General features: G+C 49.0%; 1 protein-coding gene across 4 annotated transcripts in view; it reads right to left on the bottom strand.

Moving 5' to 3' along the window:
* Positions 1 to 15,528, bottom strand: part of ITCH (itchy E3 ubiquitin protein ligase) — a 2,968,415-nt gene that overhangs the window by 2,377,698 nt on the left and 575,189 nt on the right. For all 4 annotated transcript variants that reach the window (XM_069652264.1, XM_069652266.1, XM_069652265.1 and 1 more), the window contains exon 7: positions 5,861 to 6,033. In XM_069652264.1, coding sequence (XP_069508365.1) covers positions 5,861 to 6,033 — 173 coding nt within the window. The remainder of the gene's footprint in view (positions 1 to 5,860; positions 6,034 to 15,528) is intronic.

Raw genomic sequence — 15,528 nt, 5'->3', positions numbered from 1 at the left:
TCCCCCGCGGTTTACTGCATCACAAGGGGTAAAACAAACCGCAATCAGGTCAAGCTTTCGTTCTCTGCTTCGTCCCAAGGCAAGCAGCTTGGGAGGGGGCGGGGGTGGCCATTGAGCCAGAGTCTCCTGTGGAGCTGCAGCCTGTGGTCTCTTCTATGGCATTTTAAAGATATCAAGGCAATATTGACTCAACTCCAATCAGGCATCTAATCTCTTGATAGTAAGCTTGACACCCTGACCTGCAAAGTCGACCATATGCAAGACACACAAACAAGCATGGAGACAGGCTAGACGAGGCTGCGAATCACCTGTCCGCTGTGGAAGATGAGGCCTCATCAACCTCAAGAGAGATGGCCCAAATGAAAAAAGCAATTCAGGAATGGACGGGAAACAGGAAGACCTGGAATCCAGATCCCGTCGGAACAACCTAAGAATTGTGGGGGTCCCCAGAGTCGGCCAGCGCGAGTTCTATGGAGCTACTAGTGGAGGCTATCCTACGGGATGTTGTTGGCCAAGACGGGTTTTCGGCGGCATTCACGTTGAAGCGTGCCCACTGTATGGAGGGAAGCTGCTGATACCGGGTTCGCCACTCCACCCAGTTATTGCAAGATTGCTCAATTAAAGGAACAGGGACTTTGCTCTACGTCGATCCAGAGTACTGGGCACCCTTGTGTACAACTCTTTAAAATTGGCAAGGAGCTGGCCAATCCTGCTGTAGTCTCTACCTTCCCTGTCCCCTCCCAGGCCCTCTGCACGGCTCTGGCTTCTCATTTCATCTGTAAAACTCAGGACATCATGTCCACTTCTCTTCCTCTTCCCCCTCCTCCCTCTACTCCCTGCTCTTCCTCTGGCACTTCTTCTGCCAGCTCTCTTCCGTCCTTCTCTGCCTTTCCCTTGTTCTCCTCAAGGGCCACATTTACACCCTGGCTCCTGCTCTGGCTGATTTCTGCAAGCACTCTTTCGCCACTGGAGTCTTCCCCTCTCCCCCGAAGCACTCTTTTGTACACCCTCTTCTTAAGAAACCCTCTGCCGACCAGTCCTGCCCGGCTAACTATCGTCCAATCTCCATCTCTCCTTTCCCGGGCAAACTCCTGGATGGCTGGCCATCTCCGAGCTTAGTTGTCACACTGAATCTGTTGGTTGTCTCATGACCATCAGCTTGGCTTCAGGGCTGCCAGAAGCACGGAAACTGCTCTCCTGAACATCCGTGAAGATCTGCTCTCCAACCTCGATTCCAATAGCCCCCCTGTGTCCTCATCTTACTTGATCTCTCTTCTGCCTTGGACACGGTCAACCATGCCATCCTGCTCAACAGTCTGTGATAACCTGGGTATCACCGATCAGGCCCTGGCATGGCGGACCTCCTTCCTCTCCGATAGACCCTCCCAGGTCCAACTTGGTCCTTCCTCTACTCTATCTCCATCTCTACCTGTGGTGTTTCCCAGGGGTCTAACCTCTCTCCCTGGCTGTTCAACCAGTACCTGGCACTTCTTGCCCACCGCATTGCTGCTCTCTGCCCCAACTTTCAGTGCTATGCAGAGGACACCCAACTCATTTTCACGCTCCACCTCTTCTTCTATCATCTCGGACTGTCTGTCTGCTATCTAGGATGAGTGTGCCGCCAATTATCTCTGCCGTAATGCCAGCAAGACCGAGATTCTCATCGGTAGACCTGCCCCCTCCTTTCCCGTCACTCTCTAGCCGGCCTCTCTTGGCCTTCTTCCTGCTCCCACCTGTGAGGCTAAAAACCTCTGGGTCATCTTCGACTCCACACATTCCTTCTCTCCTCACATCTCCGATGTCTCCAAGAAGTCACACTACCAGCTGCACCTCCTCAGAGGTATTCTTCCTTTCCTCTCCTTCCCCCAGAAGCTCACTGTATCCAGAGCTCTGGTTCTCTCCAGGCTGGACTACTGCAACAGCCTCTTTCTAAATCTGCCTGCTTCTGCTTTCTGCCCTCTCCAACTCATCCAAAACAGGACTGCGAGACTTGTTCTTGGCCCTAAGCCCAGGGATCGTATCTCTCCAGCACTGAAATCTCTGCACTGGCTCCCAGTGGCAGCGAGGATTAGGTTCAAAACCCTCTGCATTGTCCACAAGGAATTCTGGGGCCTGGGACCTCAATGCCTCCAACTCTCTCTTCCTAAATATCTTCCTTCTCAAGCACTTCGCTCATCCGCCTCCAACTCCCTCAGAGTTAGTTGCTTCTACAAGCAGCGAGTTGGTGGTAGATCTTTCTTCTGCTGGGGCCTCCCTCTGGAACAGCCTCCCTGCCTCTCTGAAACTTGAGGAAAACATATCGGGTTCCGGAAGCACCTTAAGACCTTCCTCTTTGCTTCGGCTTTCTCTCCCCCTCTCCCCTTCTGATCTTCTGGCTGAATTATAAACTGCACTGGTTACCTGGCTACCCACTGATATCGGGCCCAGGTCCCCTCCCAGCCAGTTGCACACCTGCACTACCCCCCCAGGCAACACTTGCACTCTCAAACTGTTTCTGTATCCCTATAGCCCCTATTAGCACTTGACAACAGCCGATGTCTGCACTTACCCTGCACTTGCCACCAGTTGGTCGGACTGTTATTTATTGTCTCTATTATTTTACCGTTATCCTCTGTACTGCACTGCCTCCTCCCCTTTTCCCCCCTCCCCAGCGCAATCTCAATGTCACCTGGCCAAGTAGGATCGGTGTCGGTCTTCCCTCCGTTTCCCCTCCCTTGCCTCATCGCGCCTTGAAACACTTGTGTATAGGCACGTTTTAAATGCCATATCATACCATACAAAGGAGATCGGGATTGTCTTTTCCCTAACTTTTCTAACAAAGTCCAAGCAACTAGGAGAACAATCCTGGATGTCAAGAAGAGACTTAGAGCAAAGGGTTTCAATCAAGTATGCAATGCTGTTCCCTGCGAGCCTTTGCATCAAACATGCCGGCAGGGCGTGTTTTTCATACTCTGGAGGGGGTGTACAAGTTTCTTGAATCCTCTCTCATAGCTTTCTAACAAGAGACGCATCTGCCCCCCCCCCACCCCCCTGGTTGATTCATGATTTGCTCAATCATAGGGTTGTCACAGATATTTGTCATCCTATTCCAGTTACTCCAGAGGGTTGTGCATTATGGTTCGGGGGCACTAGATTTTCCCCCAATAGAAGTTGTGAAGGATGCCGAGGGTAGAGCATTGGGATAATAAAAAAAAACAGCCATGTTATTACGCTGGTTAACTACTAAGGCCCCCATTCTGAATCACTGGATACAATGGGGTGGATTGAGAAGCAATTGTTGAGGCTGTCCCACAGTCTTGTTCTTTGGGCTGGGGACTTCAATACTGTGATGGATCCTGCTCTGGATAGAACAGGTGGAAGGATCAGACCGGCTTCTAAAACTACTCAGTAGTTGCAGCAGATCTGCTCCACTTGTGTATTAAGTGATGTGTGGAGGGAGCACCACCACAATGAGAGGGGATATACGTTTAGGTTGGCGATCCACCACTCAGCATCCCGGTTGGACTTCTTTTTTAGTTTCCGATAAGGGAACCGGTTGGGTCACGGATGGGGCAATATTGATATGATATATGATATGACAGGTTATTTATAACGCGCTTAATACCCATAGGTAAGCGTGGACCCGGGGACTGAACTTGTGTTGCTCTGTGTCGTCTTGCTTCCAAGGCGAGCATGTTGCCCCCGAGCTATATTGGCCCACAAGTTGTCGATCATGCTCTGGTGACCATTAGGGTGGTACTACCTCGGAAAGCTGGTTCTAGAAGCTCTGTGGTAGTTAAAAAGAATGTCTGATTTATGTGGTATTTAGAGAGGCCATCCAGGTGAGCATCCCTGAATTTAAGGAAAATTAGTGTCCCATAGCCTCTGATACGGTTCTGTCCATCATCCAAGAGGTATGCATAGCAAAAGAAGCTGGTATGCTTAAGACCATCAGAGGGGAGATTACGCGTAGTGGGGAGCGCATTCAAGAGATGGAAGAGGCATTGGACCATCCACCTAACCCTGCTCTGCAAGTTAAACTGCATCAGGAAATACAGTCCTTCCACGAAGGGGCTCGAAGGGAGGTAAAGTTTGAATAGGCAGATCTCAGTACAGCAGTATGAGGAGGGTGAGCAGCTTGGCCCATTACTGGTTTATGTAATGAGCATTGAAGCTCCCAAAACCCATATTTCAGTCATCAGGGACAAATCGAGGGGTTTAAAACATACTGATAGGGAGATTGATCAGAACGTACAGGAATTAAACACAACTCGTTATTCCTCCCATACAATGGTATCTCCGGAATCAGTGGAGGGGTTCCTTGATCAGGTGGCACTTTACTGGTTTGACCACGTGGTACGTGAATGGTTGGGTAACCCCATCACGCTACAATAGGTACTGGGGGCCATCTGGTCACTACTTTCAGGTAAAACCCAAGGTCCGGACGACTTCTCCGCAGGACTTCGAGTGTCTTGCACCATATCCCCTGCGGGTAGTTCAACAGTCATTGCTGGATGAGAGGTTGCCGGAGACCATGAGGGAGGCAGTAGTCCCACTTCTTTTGAAACCTGGGAAAGCAGCTGAAGAATGCGCCTCTTACAGACCAATATCACTAATTAACATAGATAATACAATTCTTGCACAAATCTTGGCCTCCAGGTTAGCCCCCCCCCCTTATGACTCAATGTGTGAAGGCAGATCAGGCAGATTTCATACCTGGGAGGTCTACTTCCTATGGATTACGCAGAAAGTTTGGTCTTTTTTCTGCAGATGATCATCAGCAGCCGGTAGTGGCGCCTTATTGGATCCTGAGAAGGCATTCAACTCTGTGGAGTGGTCTTTTCTCTTCACAGTACCGAGGCAGATGGGGGCGGAAGAATAATTTATTTCCTTGGTATCTTTGCTGTACACTTACCCGGTGGCACAACTGCGTGGTAACAGGGAACTCTATGGGATGATCGAGATGGGTAGGGGCACGAAGCAGGTTGCCCCCTCCTCTTCCCTCTTATTCGCTTTACGATAGAGCCTCTTGCTGAATTGATTAGGAAAAGACATATGCACAGGTGGGAGGGGGGGGTTAGATGGTTTTCTCACAAATTTAAGATCTCGCTTTATGCGGATGATATGGTATTATATGTCACCAACCCTGCTGTTATCCTGGCACCAATTATTTCAGACGTCCTTGAATTTGGAAAATGTTGTGGTTTAAAAATTAACCTCTCTAACGTGCTAATCTTCCCACTGACTGATCGGATGGAAGAGTATCAAGACGGACATCAAATAGTGGAAAACAAACATTCTTCATGATGTTGAAGCTGAATATTGCGCCACCCTGCACCCTAACGCATGACTCCAGAACATTTGGGATCCTTACAAACTGTACTTCTCATTGAAGGCAAGAGGGTAGGGGCCGTTGACGCCGTCTGAGGTGGCCTCAGAGGACATATTTAGTAAGCTGACAGAAGTGGGCTGTTTGCTTTACGTCTGTTGTGATTGTGTTCTATAAAAGAAAATAAATATAAATAAAAAAAGGAGCATACTCTGTGTCAATATCAATCAAGAAACCCCATTTTATTGAAGAAATATGGTTATGTTCCAATTATTGTGTTTTCATCAATAGGGCAAGGCAGCCTACAGCTGATTAAACACATCACTGTTTCAAGCCATTCAAAACTAGGTCACTCCGACACCACTTGTCATAGGATGGCTCTATAACATTAATGCAAACGTTTTTCAAGTATTTCTATTTTCCCAAGCACCCAATGAAGGCTTAAAATCAAAGTTCTGAACAAAAATCAAACGTCAACCAACAACCACACAGCATGGTTGCAATAACCCCAAGGTCTGGCTGCGAGACTACTTATATAACTACGATTCTCACCTGGGACAGAAGACGTTGGTCGGCGTGGTGTCGGTGGTGGTGGTCGTATGGGCCGGGGGGGCCTGGAAGATTTGAAACCACCATTGGTCAAGGATGGTGAACTATCACTGCTTGCTCTTCTGCTGTCACACGAGTCAGCAACTTCAGAAGCATCAGACGTATTTGTGTCTGTCCTTTAAGAAATTAAAAGAAAGATCATCATTGCAAGGATTACAGAAATTACAGTCAAAATGATAGATTCTTGCTTCCAAATATTAAACAGTTACTTATGTTTAAAAAAGTAAATAATGCGTTTTCAGACATTGGATTCTTTGGCAAAAGGTTACGTTTTGTACATTCCCCAAAAGAAAAAATACCACTGCACATCATTAGCTACAAAATTCCAATATATTAATAAACATTACTTTGGAGTTTCCATCATTCAGCCATGCACGTGGAATGCTTCTGCCAAATCTCCACACCCTCTCCATCAACAAGGCTATTTACAAGACATCTGTAAATTAATATGTACTTGGTATCCAACACCAGTTCAAACAAGATTACTTTTTTAACTATGAAATGTGATATGTAATTGGGATTACAGGGGGCATGGCTTGGCAGCCATGGAATAGGCTTCTCTCCTTCCGAGCTCCTGCATCCGTCCAGTGATCCGAGAAAAGCACAGGCTGCTAAATATTGCATACCGACAAAAAAAAAAATCAGAGGAACACAGTATGAAACAGAGCGGACACCGTTGAAAGTTACTGCGAGCTGAATATCCAACAGAATCAACAGCTACGGAACGTTCAAGTCTGAGAAAATAGCCGCCGGCTCGTAAACAAATTGGCCGCTGGCCCCGAAACAAAGGAGACACCAAGTGAAATAGCAGGGCTGGATTACAGAAGCGTAGAGCCCGAGAACTGGTGCCTTCAGTGACGGTGATGCCTGTGATGGAGTAAGAGGTGCGCGCCCAGCGAGTACACCGTTGAGCGACAGGCCCCCGGGTACTAACAACACATGCAGAGGCGGCTTCCCTGGGGAATATTGTGGCCCGGGAAGCGCACCGCGGCAGAAGTCAGCGTACCCATAGAGAGGGGCCGGAAGCCCCAAGGCGAGGACAGGACACGCCGCGACCCGGGCCGGCCATGGTGATGCTCCGAAGAGTTTACAGATAAGCGGGGCAGACGGCGGAATTGGCCCGGAGCGGCTGATCTGGCGCGGGACTGCTGCTTACGCAGGACGCGCTGGAGCAAAGGAGGGAGAGCGGCTTCAGGCGGAACGTGCAAAGGATAGTGATTGTGAAATGGAAGCCGGGCCGATACATGTTGCAAGGCGGAACGTGTAATGCCGCCACGAGGAGCAAAATAGACACACTGTAGCAACGTCATGGTTGAAAACAACGTGCTCAGCAGTGCATTCGAACACAGGCTGAAACAGCTGCTGGGAGACGGGCACGGTCCTCAGATGCTGGAAGCCTGAGGGCACAAGGAGTGGGCTCTGAGGCAGGCTGCACATGCAGAGCACATCTAAAGGAGCTCTGTAGCCATGGGACACAAACTATTAAGCACCAACAAAGCCCCAACACAAGTGCAAGGACTTAAGAGGTGCTGCTGGAATACAGACGGTGCAGAGCACGTCTCTTATGAATAACATAAGGACAGCTAGCAGAAATACGAAATTGGGAAACAAGCCCCTGTGGAGAACACAAAAACGAACGCACTGCACATTGGGGTGGCTCACCAGCGGTATGAACGCCAAACACACCTAATCCAGCTGAACGGCACCTGAGCCATCATTACTGCTGGTGCACTAAACCGGAGTGAATAACGAGACGGAAATGTCGCTGAGAGGAGGCAAGGTCAAGGGCAAGCAGCCCACAATGGATATTTTTGCTAAACCACAGCAGTCCCCTACCACCCCAATGCAAAGTGTGGCTACGGCATCCGCAGTGAGGGCATCGCCAAGAGACACCATATGATCCTGACAGCCATAACAGAATTGCAAACCTTGTGGGGGACAGCGATGGCTGAATTGAGAATGGCGTTAGAAACAAAGATAGATGCAGTCGGAATAGAGGTTAACCTGTTGAGGCAAGATGCGAGAGCACTGGCTGAGAGGACCAGTGGCCTGGAGAGTGCGGTGAAAATCAATACAGATACCATCACGAACAAAGCCAAGGAAGTCCACATATTGAAGCAGCGGGTAGCCAACCTGGAGAACCGAGCGGAGGAGGCCGAAGGAAGAGCGAGACGCAACAACATACACGTGGTCGGTCTCCCGGAGGGGGAAGAAGGCCAAGAGCCCACAAACTATGTGGAAAACATGATCATACAAGAGATAGGTGCAAACAAGCTCTCTCGAGGGTTTGCGGTTGAACGTGCGCACAGGGCCTTGATGAGAAGACCACAACCTGGATCCCCCTCCCCCCGAGAGCAATAATAGCAAAGATCCTAAACTATATGGACAGGGAAAAGATCTTGGAGTTCTTCAGGAAAGGAGGGACGATAAAGAGGGCGACTGCGAACATCACTGCATACCCTGATTACACTATGCTAGTTCAGAGACAGCGCTATAGCTATGTGGCGATCCGCAGCCGGATTTAAATATATGTTGCTGTACCCTGCAAAACTCAAGATTCTCCACAAAGACAAAACGCACTTTTTTGACTCCCCCGAGGAGGCGGCGAAAATGGCTGGATGCGCATGGCTGCCCGGAACGAGGGTCGAGAGGGACACGATACGTGATCCAGGAAGGGCGCAGGATAATGGGTAACCCTAACATGAAACATTTAAACACGCCGGACTGGAATATAGAATGTGTAATGTAACAAGAATAGTGGAAGGTGCGCTTAGCTTGTTTTTTTTTTCAAAATGGAGCAACGGGATGAAGGCAACCTACCCCCAGGAGCTAGAATAGGAGGACTGCCACTAGGGCGACATCTCCCTGCTGAGCCGCACGTAGGGCAACTGCTGGAAAAGGGCTAGATGTGGGGGTGCCTGAGATCCAGGGATGGAGCTGGGCAACAGTTTGGAAGGCGGGGTAAGTTGGGGCGAGGTAATGGGGGGTGCGGGAGGGTCGGGGGGGGAGTGGGGTGTACAGGAAGAGTTAACAGTTTGGGGAAGTTTGTATTGGGGAACAAGCCTACATGAAAGAATGGAAGAATTTAGACTTGGCCTGTACTTGCGGAGGGAGGAGTGGGACCCGGAAATGCCATGGGAGACCTTAGAGTAGTTACCTGGAATATTAGAGGACTCAATAGCTATTTAAAAAGAAATAAGGTTATGATGCATCTGCGCAGACAGAAAATACACATAGCCTTGCTGCAAGAGACTCACCTAACACAAGAAAAACTGAGGTAGTCCGGAAGAAGTGGAGAGGGACTATTGTGGGCGCAGCGTATTCAGCTTATGCTAGAGGGGTAATTACCTGCGTCGCACCGCATGTACCGTTCCAGTTGATGCACTCAATAGTCGAACCAGATGGGAGGATGGTAATAATAAAGGGGTTGGCGGAAAACAAGGAAATATGTATTATAAATACATACGCCCCAAATCAGAATACGGCGGCATACTCCAGAACCCTATATAGCAAACTTAGCGTGAGCCTGGGAGGGGCAGTGATCTGGGGAGGAGATTTTAACTGTGCACTAAATCCGAAATTGGATAGATCGGACACCAAAATAGACAGACCAACCCCAGCGGCCAGTACACTGCAGGCTCCGTTAGCGGATTTCGGATTAGAGGATGCATGGAGGTCACACCATTTACAAGATAGACAATACTCACATTATTCAGCCCCCCAGAACCTACACACTAGACTGGATTATATGTTCGTCACAAAAACTGATGACTGAAATAGCCCAGACAGAATACAAAGCGAGGGTCCTTTCGGACCATTCGCCGTTGATAGCAGTATGGCAATGCCGACCCCCGAAAGTGAAGATACCGAGATTGGGCTTCCGAGCAGAGGCATTGAAGGATAACATTTTTAGGGAGGACTTGAGAGAGGAAATAATAAGCTACTGTGAGACCAATACTGGCAGCGTGAAGTTGTCGGGAGTGCTCTCGGAAGCCTTTAAAGTAGTAGTGAGGGGGATAGCTATAGCCAAGACAAGGGGCTGCTAGGCGGGATCTTGGCGGACCTACAAGGTGCAGAAACGGAGCTGGAAATGGCATTGAAAAGGGGAGCTGATACTAAAGACGATAGTGAAGCAATAATCAGGCTGCAGCAAAAATGTGTGTGATATTGGGAAAGGCTGTGCAACCTAAACTACAAAAAATACTTAGAGAGGCAGCATGCAGGGTGGGGGGCAAACCAGGGAGAGTTTTGGCATGGCTATATAAAAGCGAGACTCCCAGACCAACAATCAGGACGATAGCGAAAGAGAATGAAGTATAGTAAACACTCAGGAGGGAGTTAATCAAGAATTCGCAGACTATTACCGCATCCTGTATGGAATTGCAGAGGAAAGTGACAGCAAGGAAATATGTGAAACACTAGAGAATATCGGATTGCCGCAGATTAGCGCTGAGGAGCAAGAAGAGCTAGACGCACCGATCACCCTAGAGGAACTGGAAGAAGGGGTGAGGCAGTTACCCACTAGCAAGACCCCAGGGTCTGATGGGCTCCCCAGCGAATTTTATAAGATGTACAAAACTGAGGTACCCCCCCCCACTTTTAGAGATGCTCAACAAAGCGTATGAAGTCGGAAGACTACCAGAGTCCCTAAGAGAGGCAATCATCACACCGCTCCCCAAACCTAATAAGCCTGGCTGTGAGTGTGGCTCCTATAGACCCCTGTCTATGTTGAATCAGGGTAGTAAAATATTGACGGCGGTCCTGGCGAATAGAATGAGGAGCGTCATTAATAAATTAATACACCCCGACCAGACAGGTTATGTCCCCAACAGGAACATATCCAGCAATCTTAGGCGACTCCACCGAGTTATTGAACATGCCAACAGGGAGGCGGGAGGGATGGCAATAGTTTCTCTGGACGCAATAAAGGCCTTCGACTCAGTCAAATGGCCATGGCTGATTGCTACTCTGACCAATTACGGAATAGGGCCAGGGTATCTTAGATGGGCCAAACTACTCTATAGTGCACCGCTGGCCAGAGCGAAGACAGGAGCAGCTATATCGGAGAGGTGGCAGCTTAGTAGAGGCACTAGGCAGGGTTGCCCGTGGTCCTCCATGCTATACATTTTGGCTTTAGAGCCCTTGGCGATATACCTGAGGCAGCAGTATGATATAATAGGTATCACCATAAAAGGGGAGCCACATCTAATTTCCTTGTACGCTGACAGTATGTTGCTGTACCTATGCTACCCGGAATAAAACCTCCAGTAAGTCCTGGAAGTAATGGAGCGATTTGCAAGGCTTTCAGGCATAGCTGTGAACCCCAAAAAATCTTGCGTGTTTCCACTAGTCAGGTATAAAGGGATTCCACTAGAGCAGTTACCGATCCTGCAGATACCATGGGAGGTCAGCTTATTCCGATATCTTGGGATAGACCTATATCATACAGTGGAGGCAGAACATCAACACAATACTGAGAAAGCTGTCCGGAATATTGAAAAAAGGTATGAAGTTCTGGGTGAAGCTCCCTTTGGCAATGATGGGGCGAGGGGCAATGCTTAAAATGGTGGTTCTCCCGAGACTGTTGCACTTCTTTGGTAACCTCCCATATTTGATACCCAGGTGATTCTTTGCTAGGATGAATAGCATATGCATGGAATTCCTCTAGCAGGGGACAAGGAACAGAATGGCCCGTTGGAAGCTGCAAAACCCACACGAGAAAGGGGGTACAAAACTACCAAACTATGAAATGTATTATATGGCAAGTCAACTACAATATGTAGCCAAATGGCTCTCTGAGGAGCTGACCTCTGAATCCAGGCTGTTCCAACTGGACTACGTCCCATTTTTCCTAAGAGAAATGATGTGATGCCTAGATCGGATATGGAAGGGCTTCCGAGAATGATGATACTTGGGTGGGAGATATGGCGGAGAGCCTGTCCGATAATGGGTAGCCCGTCCCCGTGCTCCCCGCAGGTTCCATTAGTCGCTCTGGCGGGGAAAGAAAAGCAACTAAGACTAATGATTAGGAAGCACTGGGAGCCGGTGGGGATAGGGACGATGGGTGATATATGGCAAGAGGGGAGTATAAGGGACTTTGAGGGGCTGGTGGAGGAAACAGGGTTACACATGGGGCAATACATCACATATCATAGGGTGGTGCAGCGAATTAAAGAGACATGGTCCGAAGCAATATTAGCAGACGAACCGGATGCGACCATAGACACAATATATGACATAGCAGAGGGGGGCACGAAATATCTAGAATATATGAGCTGATGATGACCAAAGTGGGGAAGGAAGTGGTACAACTCAGACAAGATTGGGAAGAGGAAGTGAGTGCATGAGTGACGGGATGTGGGTGCGTGCCCAGGGAAATCACAGAAAAGTGTCAAGAAACGCCAGATTACAACAGATACAATTATATATTACTCACAGAGCGTATATGACACCCCAAAGGATAGCTAAATTCAAAAATGCATGACGACAATCATGCCCTAAATGTGACGAAGAAAATGCCGGAATGGTACACATGTTTTGGTCATGCCCAATAAGGCGCATAGGATGGAAGACAAAGGGATCAAAATAGAGGTGGATACAGTGTGGGCTTGTCTGATGGGAGGGTTCCCTAGACCACATAAGCTCAAGCATGCAAGTAAATTGAAAGACCTGGCGTATATATTAGCAAAGAGGAAAATTGCAATGTGGTGGAAGGCAAGTCATAGACCAAGAATAGAAGCATGGTGGAGAGATCTACAGAAATGGGCGGAGATGGCGGTATGGCAGGAGGCAAGCAAAATTGAGGGGGAGGAAGAGGCTGGAACCTTGTTAGCTTGGAGACAACTGATAGCTGAATTATTTGGGCCCACGCATGATGGGTCAAGTGACCGGGATCCAACAGGAACCAGTGATAAGGGATCCCTACTGCAAGCCGAAGAAACAGGACAGGAAGAAGAATAGGCTCGGATGGGTGGGTGGGAATGGGGGAAACTGGGGATACAGATAAAGTGATATAAACTGAACCATTAGCGCATGCACTGCAAGTTTGGTTTGTGTTGGTTGCTGAAATAAAATCAATAAAAATTGTTTTAAAAAAAATAATTGGGATTACAGTATCTCAATGTACAGAATCTCATAATATTCATTCCGACTATACAGCTAGGCGCTAAAAGAGGGTACCTTGCACAACCTATGTAAAATCTGCTTCCAGGCTACAAAATGAATTTCTTTAATTATTTTAGACTTTCTTTAGAGCTGCATAATGATGGAAACAATCTGTAACCAGGGGTCCAAATTACTACATTCCGTTGGCTGGGCTACTAATTCTCTCCATAGCAAAATGCACATACTCGCACGCTTACCCACTTTCTCATTTTATTCATAAATACTATTGAGACATGTTTTTTTGTCAATTGTTGGTGACAACATAAGTTAATCACCGTATTGACTAACGTACTCCTACTCCATAGACCCCTTTCCTCCATACTGTATGGGCGTCCCTCACTAGGTATGGGAAAACAAACCTTTTTCACCAGAAAAAAAAATGGTATTTCCCTTTAAATTTAGATGCACGTGGGGGCACGGCCATGGGAGCATGCGCTCCCCTGACTCCACCCACCGGCGCCACTCCTCAATCCCCTTTGACGCGTCGGCAATATTATGATTGTCTAATGACAGGTGTTATGGGGGAGGCTGGTGGGACGCATGGGGGAAAGGGGACTATGGACTAGGAGTATGTTAGTCACTACAGTGAGTAACTTGTAATTACTTGTACGTCCCGTCCCCTTTCCTCCATACTGTATGGGCGATTACAAAGTGAATGCAGCCCTGGGGAGGAGAGTTGCCCCTCTAAGAAAACAAGTTCTTCAAAACTGCCTGGCCAAATGTTGTGTTGACCTGGCGCTGGCATCCAAGCAGTAGTGTTTGCAGAAGGCCGATGCAGATGCCAAAGTAGCAGCCTTGCTGATAGTCTGCCATGGGACGTGTCTTTGGAAAGCTGTGGCCTTGGCTCTGATGGTGTGGGCGTGCATGTTTGCTGGCAAAGCCCTATGCTGCCCCTCATACGCCTCCTTGATGGCCCTTACCATCCACCTTGCTATAGAAACCTTGGAGGCTTGACAGCCTGGTTTTAACCCGCCAAAATTGATGAACAAGGCATCCGATTTACGGAAAAGCTTTGTCCCGTCTAGGTAAAACCTTAAAGCACGCTGACATCCAGACAGTGCAATGCCTTCTGAGCCTCATTTGGATCCACAAAGAATGTGGGAGTACTATCTCCTCGTTAATGTGAAATGAAGAAAATACCTTGTCCGCACCCCCTTGTCCCAGTGAAATGTGGTATATGGCTCTGAAGCCACCAGGGCCGGAATTTCGCTGATCCGGCGTGCTGCTGTAAGGCCAACTGGTAGGGCCGTTTTCATTGTAACCAGCCTGATGTCAGCCAACGCCATGGGTTCGAATGGCTTGTGTCCGAGGGCGCCCAGCACCACGTTAAGGTCCCAGACCGGATGTGGACGTTTGACAGGCGGATACAATCTGGTCAGACCTGCCAAGTGCCTTTTAACCACCGGATTGGAGGAGGAGAAGATGTTGCCTCCAGATCTTGTAGGTCCCTATGGCACCAGACTAGTACCTGCACACCTGAGTGGGCCAGATGCGCAGAGAAGGATAACACATCGTCTAGTAAGCATGTCAGCGGTTCAATCTGGTTTGTCTTGGCCCAGTGACAGAACCTTGTGCACTTGCTCTTGTACGGACTCCTGGTGGAGTCGCTTATTGCCCCGTGTATGATAGCCAGGTTGTCCTGCGACAATTGTGGGTGCTTCAGGGCGACCTGTTCAGGAACCAAGCTGCCAGGGCTAACATCTGTGGAGTGGGGTGAACCACTGTGCCCCCCTGCTGGGAGAGTAAGTGGGCTGGACCCACCAGGAAATGTACTGGAGACTGATCCAACAGCTGGAGGAGTTTGAGAACCAAGGTCTTGCCAGACACCATGTCGCTATCAGGATGAGTCGAATGCTCTGTCTCCCCCTGACTTTGCAGATGACCCTGGGAATCAGCAGCGTTGGGGTGGGGAGGCATGCATGCATTCATGCCATTCAACAGAATCTGTAATGCTTCCCCCAGAGAACCCCTGCCTTGTCCCAGCCAAGAAGCGAACTGGTGGCATCCCCTGTTGGTCATGGTGGTGAATAGGTCTAGCTGAGGGTGGCACCACCTGTCGAAGATCCCCCTCAGGACCTCCTCGTTCAACTGCCACTCGTAATTGTCGATCCCCCCCCCAGCCTGCTGAGCCTGTCCGCCTCCAAGTTGGATTGCCCCGGAAGGTGGACTGCTGAAAAGTACATGTTGTTCGACAGTGCCCACTCCCAAATGTTGATGGCCAGCATGCAGGACGGAGGGAACCTGGTACCTCCCTGCTTGCTCATATAATACATACAAAGTGGAGCCGTCTGTCTCGATGCAGACGGACTTGCTGCTGACAATGGGGAGGAACGCCTTGAGAGCCAACCAGATGGCCATCATCTCTAGCCAGTTGATGTGTTCCAGGTGTTCCTGCCACGACCATACTCCATGGACACTGTGGTTGTCCAGTGTAGCTCCCCATCCCT

Source organism: Ambystoma mexicanum, chromosome 3p (genome assembly GCF_040938575.1).
Source record: "Ambystoma mexicanum isolate Mex_15411 chromosome 3p, UKY_AmexF1_1, whole genome shotgun sequence".
NCBI lineage: Eukaryota > Metazoa > Chordata > Amphibia > Caudata > Ambystomatidae > Ambystoma > Ambystoma mexicanum.
This window is presented reverse-complemented; position numbering and strand designations above follow the sequence as displayed.